The sequence below is a fragment of the Xiphophorus hellerii genome, chromosome 1, assembly GCF_003331165.1.
Source record: "Xiphophorus hellerii strain 12219 chromosome 1, Xiphophorus_hellerii-4.1, whole genome shotgun sequence".
NCBI lineage: Eukaryota > Metazoa > Chordata > Actinopteri > Cyprinodontiformes > Poeciliidae > Xiphophorus > Xiphophorus hellerii.
This window is the reverse complement of record NC_045672.1, coordinates 6,768,737-6,792,645: the sequence shown is the minus strand read 5'-3', so window position 1 is coordinate 6,792,645 and position 23,909 is coordinate 6,768,737. Positions and strand designations below refer to the sequence as shown.

Sequence of the window (23,909 nt, the reverse complement as noted above, 5' to 3'; positions counted from 1 at the left end):
GATAAGCCTGTTAGAAAATGGACGGACGAACGGACGTATGGATGGATGTTTAATTTTTTAGACAGGTTACAATAGTGCTAATGCTCTAATTCATTTCACTACTCAGGCTGTAAGACTTCGATTGTGTTTATGAAAGAAACAGTCTGTTTCTGCAGAGCCACCTTGAAGATCTGAACCCTAAATCATCAACACCTTTATTTATTGTTTACTTGACTGATGACTTGCTGTGGCGACTGCTGGAGAGGAAAGTCCAAAGACATGAAGTTCATTTCTATATTGACAATTAACAACAAATATTGCTTCAAAGCACTGTACAACAAAAGAATTCACCAGGTTTGTCTTAGTTATTATTAATCTATGGCATCAAGTTGAGTAGATTCTATCGTTTTTTTGTTCGTTTTTTTTGTTTTTTTTTTTATGTATACTTTACCTCGACATTCCAGACACACCATATGACAAAGATGTCATGTTAGATGAGCCAGCACTTTAAACCATTTTTGTTGATGTTATCCTAAATATGTGATTGATTTTCATAAATCAGTGTTGGCATTAGCGTAGACAGGTTGCATAATGAAATGTGAACCGGTGTTGGTATGACCTTTGACCTCATGTATTATGGAGTGTGTGTGTGTGTGTGTGTGTCTGTGCAGTACACGTGTCCTATAAATAACAAAAAAATAACAAAACCAGGCAAAAGAACATTTTTCCAAATCAGTTTCTTTCAATATAAAACTTTGGAAACTTTAACAGAAACTGCAGGCGTGTCTGGAGAATATTTGTTTCCCTTCAATGGGTAGAGGATCCAGTAGTTTTAGAATATTATTAATACATCATAATAAAATGACTCACGTAAAAGTAAAAAGTACAGCAAGGTAAAAGTACTCCTAAAACTTTGTTGTTTTTTGTTTGTTGTTGGGTTTTTGGGGGGGTTTTTTTCCAAAAAGTTACTCAAGTAAATGTAGTTGAGTAAATGTAACTATACTGCTCAAAAAAATAAAGGGAACACTTTAAGTGTTAAACACCTGTTTAAGTGTTCCCTTTATTTTTTTGAGCAGTGTAGTTACTACCCAAGTCTGGCAATGTGACTCATTATTACAGACTCGATCAACTAGAATTGTTTTTGTTGTTGTTGTTTTTCTTACAATCGGACAGACAATCTTCTTGCTGCAACACTATTTAATGTTAAAAACGATAACATTCATCTGTATGAATTCATCGGGGATCAGGGCTGACTGGAGCCAGCAGCCCAATGCTGAAGCTCTTGTGCTCAGAGAGGTTTTTGCAGCTGGGCAGCGATAAGGAGCGGGTGGAGAACTCTCTTCATGGGGCAGCTTGCGTCACACGTGATAACAGTATTTACTCCCACTTCTTCCCAAGAAGCCATGCTCCAAACCCCCCATCACACACACACACGCACCGTTTGATTCTCATGGCCAAGAGGCTGCTGTTGTTTTCAGCTATTTGCTGGTAACATTTTGCACACAATATTTTTATGGCAGGAGATTAGCAAGCTTGTGCTCAATGGAAAGTGTAGCCTGTGTCAGTGGCGTCATTAGTTTGCAGCGCTCGGCTTTTAAGTGGTGCGTCTCCTTCTTTGTTTTTCAATAACAGCAGAAGAAGTGAGTCCCTCTGTGCTTCGCATGAAGGCTAAAAGTGTTTTACTCCTTTCATGCCGTAGAATGATACACTCTGACCCCGCCACCTGGAAAGGTCAACTGTAGCTCCTGCAACAGAGGCGGGATTATTTTCTAATAGTCTGAAAGGGACTTGTGTTACAGTTAGAGGCCTTATATTTTAAAATGCGTGATCGTCTTTTAGATATTTCTCTCGTTTTATTAAATAAGCAGCTAACTTGAAAGCATAAAAGCATCTTGTGCCAAAACAGACAAGGGTACTCACAGGGTTTTTTTTGCATAAAAAACCTCCTTTGTCCTCTTTGGACGAAGAAGGAAGATCACAAGACAGATGTGTCATGATTTGATTGACCTTTTGGGCCTAAAGGTATATTTAGACAAAACCATGACTGTGCATCACCAAAAGAAATGGACCCGGTGTTTTAGTCAAGGTGGAGGAAGTTATGAGCAGTCCCTAAAACCCCTGAGTCTGAATCCAGATCCTTAGTATCTGCTAGAATACTGAGGATGAAGAGGAAATGAATTTGTCAGAATAGCAGTAAGTCAAAACAAACAAACAAACAAACAGAAAAAGCTCTGAAATAGTCAAGTCAACATCCAGAAGAACAATCTGACAGAGGTCTGAATGCTGAAATTGATCTTAATTTATTTATTTTTGTTTGTTTATTTAAAAAAAATGACAACATAAATGTCATGTTATATTTGGCAAAGTCTCCAAAACAGAGACTTTGTCTGTTTTAACAATCATGACATATTTCCTTAATGATTCTTTAGTCCATATCAGTTAAATTTGTACTGAAGCGACTAATGTATTTTCATAACGGTATATTTAGATTCCAAAACCAGATGTTTATTGTGAGGCTCATGGACACAGAGGGCCTTGGATATATATATTTTTTGTTTTATTGTCTTGTTTTGTGTGCTGCAGCTGAGTCGCTGCTTCCAGATAAAGGATTTGTGACGGTCTGTGCTGAATTCTGCCCTTTTGCTTGGCATCTCCTGTTTGCAGCTGCTCTGCTGCAGATGTGACCCTGCTGACACTGCAGCAGGGAAAAAGGAGAGCATTCAGTTCATCCAGCAGCCTTGACAGAGAGATAAAGGTCTGCCTCGGTGGACTATCACAGACGCGGACAGGTGGACCTCCTGACACGCTGTGCGCAAACCTAAACTGCAACAAAAATGCAGAGAAGCGGAGGAAGTCAACATTGTGTCAGTGCCGCGTGAAGACACTTTAGACGGGACTGGATTTGGTCCAATTCCCAAGTAAACACTTCTAAACAGATTAATGCAAAGAAGACAAAATGTTTTTTTCTGGATGTACAAATCCAAAAACACTCAGTAAAGAAGACCTTGTTCGTGATAAATAATATAGCTGTGAGTGAAGCAACACAGAGACCGACTGTAGTTTCGGTTCCAAATTCAATAACATATTTCTTAGAATCAGACGTCTTCTGAGCACAACTCTAGCTCTGGTTTCCAAATGTCCTTTTAAAGCTACTGAGACGATGGCTAAAGGCTATGAATTATGACAAAACTCTTCTTTAATAAGAAACTTCATTGTTATATGATATTTCTGTTGGTTTGTAACAAATCAGCAAGACAGCAATGTATTTCTGTATTTGGATTCATAGTAGTCGTTTTTCTGTCATTTGCACAAAACTCCAAAAAGGCCAGTAGAACAATTAGACTGCTTGGCTTTCTCATCTAAGGGCAGATTACAGTGGAATAATCCCTCTGTTGCATACTCTATTTAATGTTTATTAGGGCAACCATGTAGGCATATCAGACCATTACAAGGATATGCCATTTCATTGTTGAAATGAAACAAAACACACACACGCCCACGCCAACCCCCTCCCACACACACACGCGCGCGCACACCATTTTCCTGACACATACTACGTTGTGGGGACCCACTGCTCCTTGTGGGGACTGAAGCCTGGTCCCCACAAGGGGAAACGCTGTTTTGGGGTCAGGGGTCAGATTTAGGACTAAGGTGTGAACTGAGTTTTGGTTAGGGTTAGGGTTAGGTTTAGGCTATAGAAATGAATGGAAGTCAATGGAAAGTCCCCACAAAGATAGTCACGCAAACATTTGTGTTCCCATGAGATATTACAAACAAACGCACACACACACCCCCACACACACCCCCACACACACCCCACACACGCACTGTTAAATTTTGAACCCTAACCTTAACTGGGACAAGTTAAGGTCAGCAGAGGTTTAATATTGCTCAGGGGCAAAAGTAGTATACTAATGTGCAGCATGTAATTTGTAAAAAAAATAGAATAAAAAAAAAAGCTGAAAATTGTGTGCCACCAAAACCATGTTCTATCACAAATAAAGCTAATAAAATATACAAGTTTGAGATTGTTATGTGACTGATTTGAGGGGAATAAATACTTTTTCTAAGGAGTTGTAACTTTGCGTGTGCATTCACATTAGATCATAATGCAGCTTATAAAAGATCGTAGCATCGTTTCAGAAAAAAAAATCTAGTTGGAGAGAAGAGCGATCAATAAATGTACAATATTATGTTTACTAGAGAAAAGTCAGGACTGGGGACACAGACTTATTCAATTGAATATAAACTGTGCTAAAGACAAACATCTGTGAAGTGATACTATCTGATTTTTGCCAACTTGAAGGAGCAGCTGACATAAACAAACCAAGTGATATTGAAAACAAGTGTTTTTGTCTAGTTTCTAATGAAAATATCTTAGTGCACTTGAAATGAAACAAATCTAACTAACTGAAACTAACTAAAAGTAACTTTTCAGCCAGATATAAGATTATTCGGTCAATAATTTTTGAATATAGATTAAAAAATGCTTATAACCAGGGAATTCAAGAATAAGTAAATACGTTCTTAAATTTAGATCAATTTAAGAATAAGATATTCTTTATTTATTTGTGTCTTGATTGAAGGAGATGGTTCTCTGGGAAGGCCAGTGGAGTGGGCTCCATTGGCCTGCCAGGGCTCATTTTTGGGGGTGCCGTTGCGAAACAGGGAAGAGTTGAAATTCAAAAGTAGAAACAAAAACGCAGAGGTATACCGGTACGGTGGAAAAACCAAAAGGTTATGGTGACAACTGGGACCAAACATGACCAGAAATGTGGAATAGCAGCTTCACAGTCACATGATGGATGAAATGAATTCATACAGAGCAGGGAAACAAACTGCTCTATTACAGGCAGCAATGGAAACCCTCTCAAACTGCTCATGTTTGCAAAAAGAAAAAAAAAACAAGAGAATTATTTTAATGGCACTTTTTCAGATCAGCAGGACTGATCACCTTCAGACGTGTTTAGCGTAAGGCTGGTGGTGAGGCTATATTTAAATAAAACACTGGCTGTGTACTGTACAGTAGCGAAACAAAAGCTGAGTCTAATCTGGATTCACATGCTGTTCCTGCGTGAGGCTACAGCTTGTCGTGTCTGTGGTGTCTGATGGAGGCAGTGGGAAAACTTGGCCTCCAACACCTGCTCCACTCCGTTGGCCCCTCATTAGGCCCGCACCAAGGCTTGCTGTGTGTTCCTCGGCACATCCTGGACCTTCAGGGCAGTCAGCCAGACGCATGCTCTTTAGCGCTGTAGATTTCAACCTATCCCTGAGAAACCTCCCTCAGCTAAACTTCTGGTTGATAGGCTGATAGAGTCACTACTTGTTGTTATAGAAACACTTTTTACATTAATAAAACCTGTATTTTGTTTGCAAATATATCAAAGGAGGGAAATAATGACAATAAGGTTTATCTAACCAGATTTATCCCATTGAGCTCATTGTTTTGTAAGAAAGACATAGCCAAGAATGGCAGCACACAAAGACAAAAAATTATAAATTCATGAAAATGGAAATTGCTTTTCTTTTTTTTTCTGCAATAAAAATGCTGAAATTTTGCAGTAGAAAAGCTTGAACAGATTTATAGAAGAAATCAATGCATGAATGTGCCATAACTTCCTCCGGCTGGTCAGTAACAAAACTGGAGTTATTATCTTTGGACCTAAAGAAAAATCATCTTCAGTCACACAGCAAGCAGCTTCAGTTATTAGAGCCAGAAACTGACCATCAGGCCCTAATATCTGAGTGATGGACTCAGACCTGAACCTTCAGAGCCACATAAAGACGATTCCAAAGTCGGCCTTCTGTCACCTGAAGAACATTTCCGGGATTAAAGGACTAATGTCCCGGCAAGATCTAGAGAGAATCATCCATGCATTTATCTTTAGTCACATTGGTTACTGCAATAATATCTTCACAGGTCTGCCTAAAAAAATAAAAATAAAGTGAAAACAGCTGCAGCTGCTCATGAAAACCAGGTAGCACGTCCTCCCAGTCCTACCACTGGCTCCCTGTAGCTCAGAGAATAGATTTTAATATCCTATTGTTAGCTTCTAAATCAATGAACAGCTTAGCACCAAAATACAGTGAGGATCTGATGTTGTTACATTAACCTTCCAGATCACTCAGGGCTTCTGGTTCTGTTCTGCTCTGCATCCCCAGAACCAGAACCAAACACGGAAAAGCAGCATCCAGCTTCTATGCAAACATTCAAACATTTATGCTGCTTTGCTCAACACATAAGTCCCATCGAAACGGTAAAAAGTGTGTTCATACCTGTGAGTAAAATGGTTTTCTTATGACGGCTTTAGTCTGAATAAAAGCAAGACTCACTTAAACAAAAATGCAAAACATCATTAAATTAAGCAATTTCAGAAACAGTTGGAATCATGAGTTTGTTGGTTGGAATTTTCCTAACAAGCCAAATCTCCAGTGATGTGAGCTTGATAAGATAGATCCAGAACAAAACTAAGTGGACTCGTCTGTCTGATATGATGCTATGTTTGAACTTCACCAAGGGTCATGTGAAGCTTTATCTGTGGTGAGCACAGTGTTGTGCTGTCGGATGATGGAAACATGATGAAGCATCAGGATGTGGAGCAAGGACTCTGTGATTAGTTCTTGTTCTGTGACCTGTTTCTGTAAATGTCCAGACTGTGTGGCTCTGAGTGGATTCTCGGACTGAGCTGCTCCTTATCAAATCTGGACCGCACTGTAAGTTTGACCGACAGAAGCGCCTGGAGGGAGAGATAACTCTGTCTTTGGGATATCTGTGGGGTTTTCACCAACTTTCTCTGCATGACCTATTATCCCATATTACAAATTTTCCATTTGCAATATCCCAAATAATATACTTCTGCAGCGGGATTTAAAGAGCCGAGTCGAAATAATTGAAGCTTTGTAAGTGATATGTCATGATTTTTTTTTTTTTTCTTTTAAAGCTTTGAAATTTTTAGCTACCTTATCAGTAAAATGAGCATTTGTTGATTTTTGGGTCAACTTCTTTTTTCCTCGTTTTAGTCTCAATATAAACAATTAATAATCTGACAGAATCAGAACTGGATCAAATTTGAAAGGATTGAATGGGACTAGATTTTTCATGGAAGGAAATTTCAGTTAATGTAAATTAAATGGTTTGAATTTTTCCTTTATTTTCTTCAATAGCGAGCTGACTGGAGACAGTCAGCAGGGAACATGATGCTGTTTGTTGATTGTCTGTCAGATGTTGTCCCTGCTCTTCAGGTTCAGTAAAATGTATTATACTATTTACTGTATTAGCATAAGCGTAATGCAATACTAGCCTCTGACCTGAAGTCCCTCCAGGACTTAAACAAATCTGAAACATGAACTTACTTTACAATTCCACATGTTTAACTTGTACATTGGGCCTGACGTCCTGGTTTATTGCAGTATGTGGGATTTAAAGTGGACAACCAACAAACTGAGGACTGTTTTTTTTTTTTTTTTTGTCTGAAGTCAAAAACGATAAGGCTGAATAGCTGCTTTATCCATATTTTCTGTAAAGGGAGCTTTCTTGACAAAATTAATTCCAGTTATGATCACATAAATGATGCCACTTGCAAGCAACTTGCATATTTGAAATGACCACCGGAGGGCAGTGGAGCAGAAGCGTGGCATGCAGCTTCTACCTGTAGGGACTGAGTGAAAACCTCTGACAGGATCACCATCAGTTTATGGAGTTTGCCAGTTTACACCTCCATGCGTTGGATAACATTGTTGCTCTCATCGCCATGCCAACCAACACCAATGCTCTGTTCTTTCCACCTTCTTCACTATCATCCTCATCCCTGGAGCCCATTTGGGGAAAATGACGTTGAATCTGCAGCGCTGGTGAGGGTTTTTACTGTTTCCCTCAGTGACTGTATATCAGAAAAGTACAGGTCACCGTCACAGTTGGTAATTGATTTTCTGTTATAAATATAGCAGAATATAACAGGACATATACCTCCCAAAAATATCCTTTGTGCTATGTAGACGGGATTTTAAAAGTAGAAGGAAGGAAACTGCTCAAAAAATAAAAAATAAAATAAAATAAACAATGGCAGAATATAAAGATAGCAAGATGAAGAACAAATAGGAATATTTATTTGCAATAGCCAGTAATATTATCTGGGAAAAAAACATGTTGTCTTTTCATATTGGATTCATGTTACCTTTAAAAAAAAAAACTTCTGTCAAGGTAACAGAAAAATAAAATATTATGAAGGTAAAACCTTTTTTTTTTTTTTTTTACTTAAAAAATCTTTAGAAAAGATTTTCTTAAAAAAATATATTTTTAAATGCAAAAAAATCTTTCAAATTGTAAACTCAATGGAGCAGATTTCAACTACTTTTTACATATGCTGCAAGTTTTCTAACAATTTCTATTTTTTTCAACATTTCATTAACTCCATTCTTCATTTCTTTCATTCTCTTACTAGCATTTTCTCTGTGGCCTTCAAAATAATATATATATATATATATATATATATATATATATATATATATATATATATATATATATATATATATATATATATATATAAAATCTTGGTATTTATTGTGCTCACAGTTCCCACATATCCCTTTCATTCATTTTCAGGAAAAAAACAATCTCCGTTTGCGTCAACAGGTGGCGGTGTTCTTCAACACCTCCACATTGACTTTCTACCTTTGCAGTGATGCCTTAACTAAGAAACTATAAATAGACAATTGAGACTGCTTCAGCCATAGACCCAGAGGCTCTAACATGTTTAAACTGTACTTATACTGCAGTCAGTCACAATCTGTTTATTTGGTGCTATAAAACCAATTTGGCAATGAAAATATCTTTCAAACAAGACTAAAAACTCATCCTCTTTGAGAATATCCAGCACAGCATCACAGTGTAGCTCCGTGTGAGTGTCTTGTTGCTCATTTTGTTGTTTTGAGAATGTGTAGAATAAATCATCATTTTGTTCACCCTCACCAGACTCTGCCCTGCGTCACGGCCCTCTGTCGCTCCAGCAGCTGTACTGGTTCCGACTGTACTGGTTTCATTTCTAAAACACCTGGACTGACACAACCTGTCCATGCAGCTCTACCCTCTGAGGAGGCCTCAACATGTTCTGTCATGCCTGAGCAGCTAGATAAAGTTTTTCTTTCTTTTTTTTTTTTTTTTACCTTCCCTGCCCTGCGTGCAGCCTGTAAGCTGACAGGAACACACCCTGACCTGTTGTTAGTGGCAACAATCCCTCATTTGCATCAGTTCCTTCTTATTTAAACACGACAAAACAGATTGAAATAATAACCATTGTTACTACCATAACAACAGACCGTAAATCATTGTTTGCTTCCATCGGCTAAGATGGCTTCACACAGTATCGTACAGAAGGAAAAGCCCTCAGACTCAGAGGCACACATGCTCTGACTGGGAAATGAAAGAAGAAGTTCGGTGAAGTTGGCAGAGATGCAACGTTTACAACCAAACTGAAGAGCAACACGATCTCCAGGATGTTGTGGCAGCAGCTGCGCGACACAGAGGTGTCAGATTACTGCGTCAGATAAGAGAAAAAAGAATCTCTCATTAGTAGACATACTGAATAAAAATAGGTTGGAACGAACAGCACTGCTGGAAATGATGAGTTGCTTCTTCACTAAGCGAATGCACAAAGAAAATCAATCTTATTTTACGATACAGTGGTGACTGTAAAAAATGTAACTAGAGTTATATCAGTTGTAAGGTTGGATGCACCGACAAGGTTCGCCAGTGGAATTTATGCTGACCGCACAAATTCAAACTGCAACTACTTTTGATTTTAAAAATAATGAAATATGTAAAATTGCCTGATCATTGGTGGTCAACGCCAAGTGGTGGTCAACGTTGGGAGAAAATTCAAGGAAAAGTCATTGACCACAATCACCAAAAAGCCGTGTGAGAAAATAAACAGTAGGTAGTAGAAAATTACATCTCATCAGATGCGCATGCGGAGCCGGCCCAAAGTACTAGCGAACCAAGCCGCTTGCCGAGGGCTTCCAAACCATCAGCGGACTCCAATAAATGCCAGTGTTAGCACAGACCGCTAATCCAAAATGTTTCTATTCACTTATTGAGAAGGAGAATAAATGGTTTCATTAGAGATCCATTCAAATTTGTCTCCAAATGTTTTAAGACTTATTTCGATTTTATTTCAGTGAAGTAATAAGTTTACTTTTTTAAAATATACAAACAATGATAACCTGTTTTTGGCTGTCGTGTTACCATAGTTACAATCTCATGCTGCGAGTTTAACAATTTCTCTGTGTCTGAGCTGAGTTTGTTTGCAAAGACATAACAGGAAATTCAAATTCTAAGTATTAAAAAAAAAAATACTTTATTAATCCCAAAGGGAAATGAAATGTTGTTGCGGCTCCTTCATTTAGACTCTTCAAGGAGTTATTGAAGATGGTGACGGCTGTTGGCAGGAAAGATCTTCTACAGCAGTCTGTACTGCACTGCATCTGAAGACGCCTCTGACTGAAGATGCTCTGCCTTCTACTACATCTGTGTTGAAAGGCTGTTGGTGGTTCTGATGTTCTTCACAAATACAATTAAATCCTTGTCCCTGTGAACATGGACTGATTCTGGAGGGGTTCTCTGTTTCCCTCCCCTGATAATTTCAGATGGCTTCTCAGTGAACTGCTAACTCGCCGGAACAAAATTTGCTTTCCACATTTTATGATGCAACTCTATACTTGTGATGTTCAAGATGGCAACCTGTTGTAGTAGCTCTGTTGCTTTCATTCTGATTTATTATTTTTAATAACTTCGGTTCCTCCTTTTCTGGCTGAAACATTGCTTTTCTGGATGATTGCTTCCTCCGGTGTTGATGCTGTGCAACTGGGAGGAATTTTTCTGATAACTTCTCACTTTTGTTATAACGTGTAACCATAGCAACAAGGTGTTTTTCAACAAGAAGCAGCTGATCGACATCTCAAAAGCTAAAAGAAAACCCAACAAAAAACCCCTCATCTGTAGCCTTAAATCTTACATAAATTTGAAAGGAGACACAGAGAGAACAGGAGCAAAGAGCAGAGAGAGAAACATGAAGGTCGGACCGTTGCTTCAATCGATCACAGTTGGCAAAGTGAGACCTTTGGAAAGCAAAGCAGATGAACTCAAAGCCCAACAAGGGCTGCAAAGTTGGACTGCAGCATTATGTGTTTCACTGAACATGGCTGTAGGATCATAACCCCGACTCCAGTGTTTCTCTGACCAGACAAGCAGAGAGAGAGTTAATGAGCAGCAGCAAAGCAAAGGAGGTGGATTAGCAGTGCTTGTGAGTAACAGACGATGGTGTCATCCAAGGGATGCAGATCAGATACTGAAATGTTACCAGCTGGTTTTCTTTCAAATAACTGACCAAGAAGTGTTATTTTGGCGACCACTTCGATTCCACCATCAGGTGTTATGGACACTTCATGTGATGTCATCATCATGCTGCGTTTCAGACACAACATCCAAACGTGTTTGTGGAAATATCTGGGGGTTTCAGTCATGTCCCTGTCTCTGCCACACTCCCGACATGTCAACAGTTTCTAAAAACAAAAACACAGGATTTGGTTTATTGTAATTTCAGAGATTCATGTTTAGGTTGGTTTTTATCTTAGGACTTTTGAATATGGAGTTAAGGTTACAGTTGATTGTTTTTTTTTTTTCTACCATTATTTACATCTTGGGTTTTAACAGATAACTTTGAAATATCACATTGGTAATATGAATAACAATGTGATTCATACTCATTTAATATTGTCATAAACTTTAGGCATTTTCATTGGCTGCTTTCTTCACTTCATTTAAAAACACATTGTCAAGCCTGGTTTTGAAAGTGTAATGTCTAATGGCTGTCGGGACAGCTACATGTGCTCTCAATATCAACTATAAAAACAAGGAACGCTTGCTAATGTCAGCACTGACATTGTTTTTGTAACTGCAACCATATTTGACCTCAGACCAGCGAGGAAGTGTCACAACTGTAACTGAAACTCTTTTGTGTTGAGTCGACCAAACGGCCATCGCATTGTGAAAACACTTTTCAGCCCAATAATGTGGTATTAACACGCTTACATGGTGATACTGCATTTTAACAAACCATAATGCAGAAGCAAAGGGTGGGGGAAAACGTGAGAATGAAGAGAGGAAACATGCTACGCCACTGACCAAATGCTCACCAGTTTAACAACTTCTATGAAAAGACTGTGTTGGTATTTTGTTGGGACAGCGGCAGAGTGGAATGACGTCAGCGGTGACACGTGGAGAATCACTTGGAATTGAATATCCCACCTCATACAAGTGCTTTGTGAGGATTAGCTGGGCTTGTTGTTTGTTTATTTAGGATTGTCTTTTAAATGATCTTCGCTTTTAGCGTCAGAAAAAACCCCCCCAAAAAAAAACCACTACACAGGCTCAGTTGCCAGGCTTTGTTTCTAAGTGTCTCCGCGGCTTTTTAAAAAAATTATTATTATGCGAGCACCTTGTTGCACATAAACGTGCGCATGTGATGGTGTTTGTGAATCCACACTGATTAACTGGATGATAAAAGAAAGGCAGCTGTTGGATAATTTTCTGGCGGCTTCAACATGCGACCATGGTTGATGGGCTGTCTAATGAGGATGGCTCTTTTTGACTCTTATTAGACAAACGGTTCACATTGACAAAAATATGAAATGCATTTAAGCCAAGGATGCTGATTGAAAATTATTTCTAAAAAAAAAAAAAAAGTAAAGTAAAGTAAAGTGGTCATTTTCTGCGATGCTGTAGACTGAATTAGTGCTGCTGATGCTGTGGTTGCTGTCATTGTTACATCCAGGGTCGGGATAAGAGCAACGGGGGCAGGTGACTTCATTTTAAAATCAAACAATTTTACATTTTGCAACAAAAATAATTCAAGTATATCATTGAAATATGTTTTTAGTCATCGTTTGAAATCTGAACACCACATCCATCAAAGTCTGACCTGCCAGCCCCCCGGCCTTCATCCTCCTCAGCACTAATAATAAGGAAGCTTTAGAAGAGCCTGCCTGCTCAACGCTCACTGATTTCACCTCTAGAGCCTCAGCTCCTCCCCCAACACTGATAAACCTTCTGCAAAGTAAAGCATTTCATTTACCCCACCTCCCTGGAACAACCTGTTTTTCTTTACTGTGCCAAATCAGTGTGAAAGGGGGTACCTGTTGTCTCCTGCGGATGAAAACTGAGTGGATCAGTTCCTTGAAGCGGGTCACAGCAACCAAGACAAAACTGCAACATACACATAATAACTGAAAGATGTTGGAATTAGTGGCTTCAAACACAAAGCGTTATAGCAAATATAGAGCAGATTCTTTCGAATTGATATCAAGCTGAGTAATTCAACTATCTACTCAAAAGTACATTTTGTGTTGGTAAATGAATATGCTGAGAAACAGCATAAGTATTCCTGTGTTGTTTACACATTCTGTGTGTGTCCCATGGAAGGAGGGCCAGCTCTGTTTGTTTTTTGGGTTTTTTTATGTTGTGAAATGGGAAACTCTTTACCTGTTCCATCTCCTAAACTGGTTGCCCACAGCGAATGGTGCAGTTGCTCACCTTGCTTGAGTGCGAACAAGAAGCAGCCTCGGGGTGAATAAAGACTATTGTGTATTATATGTGCAGTTATTCGCCAAACTGGATTCAGAAGCTGCTCAGCAGGTTTTCTCCTCTCAGTACTTTCTCACAACACACCCAGGCTGTGACGCGGCGCATTGGTTTAACATTAAAAGAGGAAATCCTGGCATCAGAGTGAAGTCCACCAACTGCACATTTCATCAGCTGCACTTCCTGATGCGTGTGCACTTGTCTCTTCATTAGCGCTCGAGACAGCTCTGCACGTCCCATGCATTTCTCTATATGTGCCTTGCTGAGCAGATAAAAGCAGACTCATGCCACGGTCGTAGCATTTTCTCTGGATCCGGTGGACACGTCTGTCTCCTCTGCACACACAGGACAAATGGACAAAGCTTCAGGGAAAGCACAGGTGGTGAGTATTCTCCTTCACAGGTCAGTGGTTAGAGGTCAAGGTTGTTCCCAGTAAGCCTGCGGCGTTTCTGTCTTTAGAAACTTAGTCTGGTTGTCACAGCGAAAACAGACCTATGCTGTAGAAATCTAAAATTATGATCAATGACACCTTCTGACATTTCCTGCCCCGTATCACATGACACAAGGAACACAGAACTTTGATCTTGACAACTTTTACTTCCTGTGGTGACAATTACGAGAGCACGCTTTGTAGCTGCTGAGATTGGGGAGACGAGTTTAGCGTTCCTACTTCTGGGTGATCATGGATGATTTATTGCTTTCCTCAGTTACTGAATGTTACGTTTACCTGCTCAATAAAATCTACGATGAAACCTAACTTTTTTAAAATGCAGTCTGGAAATGCAAACCAAGTCTAGTGCACATGAGTTTAAACCGTTTGTACCACGCTACGGCTCCATAATGCACTGGAAGGTCAGCAAGATAATCCGCTAATATAAAGCCTGCTGAAAGCATTGGCGTTGGAAGTTGGGTCTGAAAGACAGACATTTAAATCAACATTTGCTTTGTGCAGGGGCAGCAAGAGATCCATTCATAAGTAGAAAAACCAACAGAAATATGTAAAGCCATGAAACAGTTGTAGGTGCAGACAAAAAGAACAAATTAATTAGTCCATTTTTTTTTTGTTGTTCATTCAGAAGCTAGCATTAGCACAGCTAGCATGAAACAGTGTTAGGGAAGTAGTGTGGTGTGAAACTGGACTGGTTATTTTTTTTTAAACTATTTTTTATTTTGTTCAAACAACAGCCAGATAATTGCTTGTGTAAACATGCAAGAGTCAGCAGTTTTCTGAAAAGGCTTTGGCCGTCCAAAACCGCCGCAATAAGTTCCTGAAAAACTTTAAGATTATTACTTCACAGACTTTTTAAAAGCAATAACATTTGTTGCAGGCAATCAGGAAGGAGTTTTTAGATGACAGAAAGTTACTTTTAATATTTCCTAGAGCTACTCTGAAGTACGTGGCTTCTTTGGTTCAAAGTAAAAATCATAAAAGTTGCATTGAAACAACTAAAGTCTGTCCTGAAATACTGATTTAGTGGATTTGATTTGTTCTCAAACCACAGGTTCAATTCCAGTTTCTTGTATCGTCACAGCATATCTGTTCTCATTTTTGTCCCTTTTTGTACTAATTTCAAGTCACAACAAGCCGCAGGTAAAGTAATCAGTGAAAAATGGATCATAGGTCCCTGAAGCTACTGTCACTAATGACTGCTGGGATATTATTCTATTTAAATAACGAAAATAATTTGGTAGCATTTGCAGCACTGGATAAACACTGCATCTGATGTTCCCCGTCTCACAAAATAATGCGGAGAAAATTATTGGCTTCCGTATTGAGTTTTCATTCCTGCATATTTTTGCTGTTTTCAGAAGACGCAGAGAAAAACCTTCACATCAGTCACCATTCAGTTATGGTTCTGTTGCGATGCTGTTTCTGCTTTACCCATAAGTCCTGGAGCTGAACCTCTTCAAACGCTAAACTTTGTTTCAAAATTATTTTTAATAAATCTTTGGTGCCGAACTCACAGAATCAACACAAAATCTACGTATGTCGATAATGAGCAGATTTGTTAGAATAATTTTAGGCTTCGACCAACATTTACAAAAAACCATTAAAGTGTTTTAGAGTCTGAACAGGAGATTCTGAGATCATCAGCTCAGGAAGAACTGAGGCGGAAACTTCAGCTGATCATCAACTTTGGGAAAGTCCTAGACGGAGCTGAAATCTTTTTTCATGTTTATGTTTTGTTTTTTTCTTACTCTTTTTTTTTTTTTTTTTTAACATCAACACATTTGACACAGGTGTGTCTTCACCAGCTGCCATTAACAAACTGACCAAATGCAAAGCTTGTTCTATGACAAGTTAAGCTACTTATTTTCGCCACGCTTGTTCTCTCCTTCGGTTTGAGGTGATTTTGGATCACTGCTGTATTTATCCAGTCAATCCTTGTCTACTTATTGATATATGCTTTGTTGAAACAGCATAATATTAACTGACTGTGACTTTAAATAAATCTTTTAATCTTTTATGTGTGTTTTTTTTTTATGTTCAAGGTTGAAAATACAGAAAACTAGGCGCAGCTCTGACCAAGTCCAGGAATTTAAATCCAGACTGAGAGGAATCAGTGGGGCCTTTTTGAGCTGCTAATGCGCTGCTTTGTTCTGCAACCCCTCGCATAAATAATGAACGGTTGTCATTTTTCTGTCCAGTCCTCTCTCTTAGACCTTCCGCTCAGTAATTCATTCAAAACAAATAAGAAACACAAAACTCATCACTTCCTGCACAGAGAGGAATTTTCCCAAGAACGGCCATTGATGCACCGAGCAGCAAACTGGCACCGTTTAAATTGGGGGAAGAAAATGAGAAATAAAGGCGGGAAGAAAGTGAAACACTTTGCTTCTCTTCTGAGCTCCACTAACTCTTCGTTTCTTCATTGACGCATTCCACTTGTAGAGTAGTGGTTTATGTCGCCGGGGAGTTTTCCCAGAGGACAGGGACACGTCCTGTCATTTCTGTGCTATAAACAGGGAGAGTGTCTTCTCATCCAGAACCGATGAGGCTCGCTCACAATGTAGACAACACAAAGCCTTCGGCTGAGAATCTGGCTGAGAAACCCAGCTCAGAGTGAAAGCATCTGCTGTGAAACGCAGCGCGGGACGTTTCTTTGCACGCAGTTAAGAAATAGTTTTGTGTTATAAATAAGTTCTAACCCAAAATTATTCAGGAGAAATCCTCCGATTACGACAGTCATAAAGGTCAGCGCAGAAAGCCTCGCTCTCTACAGGCTTTATGAGACGGAACCATTGCTGGTTATCCAGTTATGTTTGGAGACTTTCCAGAATAAATGAGTAACTACAGCAGTGGCAGATTTCCAAAGTCAGAACGAGTCACTAAATCTTTATAAACCCTGAGCTGACTGGGTCAACCTGAACAAACCTGAAAATGTTATGACCTCATCGCGTTTGACTTATGACACATTCAAGATCTGATTCAATTTTACACTTGTGATCTTTTGGTGGAACATTTACTCCAACATAAATTAAAAATATATATATATATATTTTAAGTACATTTTTCTGGGGACTCGTGATATTACAGTTCTTCTCAGTCATTTTGGTGCATTTCTCAAAATCCTTCTCGACATTTGCAAAACAGTAAGTGCGTTTCTCGAAGCAATTTGTACAAGCAGCAAAACAGCATGGATTACCTGTAAAACCCAGTTTTCTTTCTCAAAACCCTCAGTTCGTCTCCTAATATTAAATATTTGTATCAGTGAACATGTCAGTGAGTCAGAATGACAAGTTCTTGGGGATAAGACAGTCAAATTTATTAGTCATGTTGTCAATATCATTGTGTTCTCTGGAGGGATATTTTCACACACTTATAGCTAAAGTTTTGATGACCACAATTGTAAATTGGAATTATGGGAAATAAATAGAGACTAGACAAGATTCACATGGTTTTACTGCCAATTCCAGACTGAGAAAAAATCCTCAATGGAGTTAAGGAATGAGGAGCAAGATGAGAGGAGCTCCATCAATTCAATTTAAATTCAAAAATGCTTTATTGTTCTCAAAGGAAAAATAAATGTTGTTGTAACTTAATTTCTGGTTGTTGACCCATTCAGATCCTCGTCCTTCCACTGTCCGAAATGCAACAATGCGTTGTGCTCCATCTTTAAACACTACGTACATATATATATATATATATGTACATGCTAGTTGACGGCTCATGATACCTTTGAGCTTTGAGTCTTGTTGATCATTGGTTGATCTAATCCTTCACACATTTACCTCTATTCATCAGAGACCTACATAATTTATTTTTATCAGTATAACATAAGACATTGGAAGTGTGGGGAAAAGCTGAGAATTGTACTTAATAGTTTGCCTTGTGTGCAAAAGCATTTGCAACTTGCTCACAAAAATGAGAAACTACTTTTTGATATTCACAATTGGCACAGTGATTGAACAGAAATCCATCCATCCATCCATCCATCCATCCATCCATCCATCCATCCATCCATCCATCCATCCATCCATCCATCCATCCATCCATCCATCCATCCATCCATGTGACCATCCATCCATCCATCCATCCATCCATCCATCCATCCATCCATCCATCCATCCATCCATCCATCCATCCATCCATCCATGTGACTTCAGGAGCCGCTTTTGCCCTCGTTGCTTCAACATAAAATTAATCTAGAGCCACAGAATTAGATAACATTTTGTAAACACGTACCAAATATATATATATATAGAGTATATATATATATATATATTTATATATATATATATTACAAGCTAAGGAAATTTAAAATACTATTTTCAGTTTTTAGGGAAAAAAATTAATCACCATGATCACCATGCAATTGCCAAGGAAAAAACCCACTTTTTTCTAATCAGCTTGATGAACACTTTCTATAAACAATGACATGGAGAAAGATTAAGAATAAAAGCATATAGTTGAAATAAAATAAAAAAAACTTTTGTATTGCCATTTTATTTAAAAACATTTCTTATTTGGCTCTGAAGCAGTCAATTCTTTAGTTATTTAGTTATTACTGTTAGCTATCATCACAGATGAAACCCTAACAGGACAGAAACATCTAGAATTTTATCAAGCACTTAACAGTCATCCACTAATTATTTGGTGTGTGATTATTTTTAATGAATGTACTCCTGCAAGGGTGGTTAAAATATTTCATATGTATTTGCTTTTTTTTGTCAACAAATTCATTTTGATGTTTTGTTCTTCATTTTTTCCTAACACCTTTTTCATATCCTTTCAGGAAAGTGGACAACTTATTTCTCCAAACACTCGAAGGACTTTCAGTTTTTCATCTCTCCGTATCAAAAGTAAGATAGTGGATCAATGTGAGGCTCAATCATGTTGATGTTCTGTTGTTCAGTAAAAGCTTCACTCATATGTTCTGTAAACCTATTTTTTTCCTACAGAAAGGCACAACAGTGAGGGTGACGGTGGATTTGAGCGCAGGAGGGGGTTGAGATCTTTCTCATCAGCTCGAGAAACATCCAGAAAAGGTAAAGTGTGAACTAATCTATCACCCCTGTGTTAGATTAGCTAATAGCAGTGGTAGCACAAAGAACGCTTCTTAATAATCGCAAAATACTGTAAATATTAAGCCTAAAAACATAAAACTGCAGCAGACTGAATGTTCTGTTCTGTGTGTGGGAAATGTTTGAGTGTTTTTTTGGTTGTCAAAGTCAAATAACTGACCTACTTCCCTCCATATTTCTTTTCTTAAATAACACTTTTTTCAGACATTATCTAGCTATTGAAGAGTTGACATTTAGTAGTAAAGCACTGCGTCCCTTTTTCTTTTACATATCATGCGTACATTTAAGATTTTGCTTGTTATATTGACAACATAACTGCTAAAACAAATATTAGTCATTGACAGGGAGCAGCTTTTTGCCCTCCAGCAGGAAGTTGGGGGGCGGGACCTTGTGCTCATGACGTCATGCTGCAAGGGGTTTATAGATATTTATGGCTGCAGGCAGAGAAAGATCTCCTAGCGGTCTGTGTTACAACAGATTGGAAGAAGCCTTTGACTAAAGACGCTCTGTTTTTCAATGAGCCATGAAGAAGATGTTCAAATTTCTTGACTCCACGTAGAATCAAGAAATTTGTTCCCAGAACTGAACCAGCCTTCTTCATCAAGTCCTTATGAAAGGTCTTTAATACCTTCATGAGTTTAGTCTGTGAAAGAAAGCAAGAGGAGAGGACCAAACCGCCTGTTGGTAAATACAAAAGCTTCATTGTGCAAAAAAAAAAAGTCAAATTAAGTAAAACATAGAGAGGGACAGGGAAGTGGTTCGGTTGTGGTAGAGTTTCACCCAATTATTATGAAATACACAACTACATCAACGATCAAACACAAACTGAGAGTTTGTTAAATATAAAATAATCGGTAAGCAATATTCTATACTTGTAGGGGTTTTGTTTATGTGTTTGTGTCTGTAGGGGCATTTTAAAGTCAGATCTAAACAAAACATGTAAGTTGTCATTCAGATTTCTGTTCTCCTCATTATCTTACAACGTCTGTTAAATCCTGATTCACGTGTTTCATATGGGAAAGTCTTGATACAAACTGGAGATTAGACTGACAATCTTCATTGAGACCATACACTTCTCTGTAGCAATGTGACAGTGGTGTTGATAAAGTCTAAGCCTCATGAAGAAGTCCTACAGTAAGACTTTCTGAATCAATCTTAAATTTCAAGGCCTTCAGTTCATCCAGTACTTATTCTGACCGACGACAGAATCACCAGTCAGAAACATACAGTCATAGTTAGTAATATATTAAGAATATTATTGAAGCCAGTCAGTTCATTGAATGAAACACGTATCATAGATTAATTCCTCACAGGAGGATGTTTTCACCTTTATTTCTGTTAATTATGATGATTTTCTGCTTTACGGCTAATAAAAACACAAGATTTAAGATCAGAAATGACATTAGGTTTTTCAGACCAATTTCTAACACAGAAATGTGGCTTCGTGAAAAGTATGTTTAATACCTGCTTAAAGGTTAGACTTTGACTCATGTTATTATTGTAGCGCAGAGACCCGACAATGAAACTGGCAACAAAATGTCGCTTGGCCACTACAGCTCACAGGAAAAACACAAGAAAATCACAATTGTGCCTATAAATACATAAATATATATATATAATGTAGCGTTTTCAAGCAGTCTTTGTGGGATTACTATAGGTGTTGAGCAATCTGATGGTGGATGGGAGGTAACTATTTCTGAGTCTGCCAATAGACCTCCTCAGGCCTTTTTTCTGTACATTTTAAAAACAGGAGAAATCTTACTTTCATCTGTTTTCATCTGTACTTTTCAAGTGTTTTTAAACCTCCCGAGATTCTATTAAAAACACTCAGAAAACAACAACTTTCAAATGCTTTTTTTTCTCCACGCTGGTTTTGTTCTTTTATTTCACTCCTGCTGTTCACTTCTCTCCTGTGTTGGTTTTTGTTATATAGAAGAAAATCATTGACATATCAGCTGCCTTGTTACCACAGGATCTACAGCAGATCCTGCGGAATCTCCTACCGGACACCAACCGGTTGAACAGGCCAGATTATTTTCTAAAGGTACGTTGAATCAGACGAATGAGCTTCATTGGAAAATTCATTGAAAAACGACCGCATTATGTAAAAATGTTTGATGAGTTGCGATAAGAAAAGCCAACATCTGCGTATTTTCTCACTTTCGAACCTCGTCTCGGTTGTAGACGAAGCAGGTCCTGCAGAAGTCAGTCGGGTTCAAGAGCTGCTGAAAAAATTTGGTACGTATGAAGCTAATATATGCCTTTGCTTCGTCAGGGGAAATAAAACGCCTGTTTTTGTTGACTGAACCTTAACACTTGAGAAAGAGGTAATGGAAGTCTGATCTTGGGTGCCTGAGTCTCAGATGCTGTACATGTCCTTCACAGTCTGTGGGGTGGGATGAAACCCAGCAGACACGCTTACAGAAACGCATTGAAATGTTTTCCTTTCCTTACTTTTGAAGGAAACGATTTTCCAAAATTCTCTAAAGTAAACAATGGGAAAAAGTCTATATGACCAAATCACAGAAGTTATGGAGATTGATTGAAGACAAAAAGCTGTGCCAAAACAACACGAGCCTGTTTTCTTCAATCATAAAGAAATCTATGCAGTGGTTTGTGTTGAAACATCAAACGATTGGTGTGTAAAACAGCGACTGTCAATGCTGTAGTGGAAAGTTGAGAAGTGCAGTATTTTACTAAAATCTGCTCTTAAACAAAACTGCTTCACAACACAATTCACCATTTCAAGGCACTGCAAGACAAACAGCTTCGTTGCATTTCAGTCAGACCGCAGATGAATAACGGAGCTTGCTTGATTATCAAGAGCGTTACATGTGAGAAGAGAATTTTTTAAAGTTATATTTAGCAACAAAGACCCAGTGAAGAGAAGCTAAGATATGAAACATATGATCTCCCTGATTAAATTTTATCAGAAAACTTGGTGTAACTAAACCGAAGGCTTTAAAATGCCTTCGATCCCCACACCCTCACCATCAAAGCCACAAAATCACTAAGTTATTAAATGTATCATTTATCAGTGAAGGAGAGAGAGGAGCAACAATCTGACATAATGAGGAGGAGGGAGGAGGAGACTCGGCCAGAGAAGAGCATGCTGAGAAAAGCCATTTGTAACACAAATGCAAATGTAAAGTGCAGCAACAGAGAACCGGCATTTTATCCTGCTTATGCATTAGAATAATAGAGAATTGTCACAAAAACTTAAAATTAGATCAAGTTAAAAGCATTAGAGCGAGCAAACAGTTTCACCACATTCAAAAACAGGAATTAACACAAAATTTCTTATCTGCCTTACGCATTTGTGACTGAGGGGTTCTCTAGGCAGCATGTCATGATCCATTTTAAATCCAAATGTTGTAAGAAAACCTTTCATCAAGAGATTGAGGCTGTTTTTATTGTTTTTCTCAAGCAGGACTCGTGATGATGAGAGTAATAATTACATGCAAATCACAAATAACTACGTCTGACACAGGCCTGATGTGTGACTGTCCAAAATATAAACATCCATCCATTTTCTTACACCCTTGTCCTTAGTGGGGTCAGGAGGTGCTGGTGTCTATCTCCAGCTAACGTTCCGGGCGAGAGACGGGGGTCACCCTGGACAGGTCGCCAGTCTGTCGCAGGGCAACACAGAGACAGACAGAGACACACAACCATGTACACACACACACACACACACACACCCAAACACGCCCTCACGCCTAGGGAGAATTTAGAGAAACCAGTTAACCTGACAGTCATGTTTTTGAACTGTGGGAGAAAGCCAGAGTAACTCAAAAACCATAAACTCAAAAAGTTTTCTTATCGTAACATTTAACACGACGCACACCCAGTCATTCTTTACAGCTAAACCTCCTGAAGCCGTTTGCGATGCTATTTGTGGACCATGTTGGGTCTGTTAGGATCATCAGGTTAATTTATCCTTCATTAAACAATGCGTGTGAGCTGCCTGCAGAGCTGGGACCCTCACTGCTTAGAGTTCTCACAAACACCACCTGATGTTAAAACAGCATTTATAATGTAGGCTGCTGGTATCAATAATATTTATTATAGTACATTATCTGTTTGTGGGGATGCTGCGATAAAAGAGGTGATGTGTGCAGACAAGCTGTCACCCTGCTCTGTGATCCTCTACAGACTACAACAAAAGGATGGTTAAACATTTGCAGGGAGAGACGCTGCTGGTGGCAGGATGATGTGGCTCTGACGTCACTCTGAGGCCTGGGGGAAACCGAGACGGTTTTGTGCTGTGTTTTAGAACCCGTTAAGAATCACTGCAGAATCACGTCACTGAAGAATTTAAATGGCAATGTTTAAATTTTGCAACAGACTGGCGACCTGTCCAGGGTGACCCCCGCCTCTCGCCCGGAACGTTAGCTGGAGATAGACACCAGCACCTCCCGACCCCACTAAGGGACAAGGGTGTTAGAAAATAGATGGATGGTTTTTGAGTTGAGATAAACAGAATAGCATCAGAGCTAAGATTTTAGTTTTAAACGTGCTGAGGTGCCTCCAAACCCCCTAATGAAACTGGTTGCTCCCTGTGACTCTGGGAAGGTTTGAAGCCACAATAAAACCGATTTCTAATGATTGAATGTGTGCTGTCAGGGTGGGAACAGAAATAAGAGGCGTTTAGCACTGGAATAGCAAAAAAAATAATAATAATAACACCTTTTTTTCAGCGTAGCAAGGTTGATATGATGAAAATAAATCATTACATTAGAAAGGCATTTTATTTTTATTATATTATTAT

General features: G+C 38.7%; 2 protein-coding genes across 2 annotated transcripts in view; one reads left to right on the top strand and one right to left on the bottom strand.

Annotated features, from left to right (window-relative positions):
* Positions 1 to 23,909, bottom strand: part of LOC116721371 (tumor necrosis factor receptor superfamily member 14-like) — a 1,133,408-nt gene that overhangs the window by 215,640 nt on the left and 893,859 nt on the right. The gene's annotated exons all lie outside the window — the stretch shown is intronic.
* Positions 13,764 to 23,909, top strand: part of dennd2da (DENN/MADD domain containing 2Da) — a 29,585-nt gene continuing 19,439 nt past the window's right edge. The window contains exons 1-5 of the mRNA XM_032564661.1: positions 13,764 to 13,994; positions 18,850 to 18,916; positions 19,016 to 19,102; positions 21,111 to 21,182; positions 21,323 to 21,376. Coding sequence (XP_032420552.1) covers positions 13,965 to 13,994; positions 18,850 to 18,916; positions 19,016 to 19,102; positions 21,111 to 21,182; positions 21,323 to 21,376 — 310 coding nt within the window. The 5' untranslated portion in view covers positions 13,764 to 13,964. The remainder of the gene's footprint in view (positions 13,995 to 18,849; positions 18,917 to 19,015; positions 19,103 to 21,110; positions 21,183 to 21,322; positions 21,377 to 23,909) is intronic.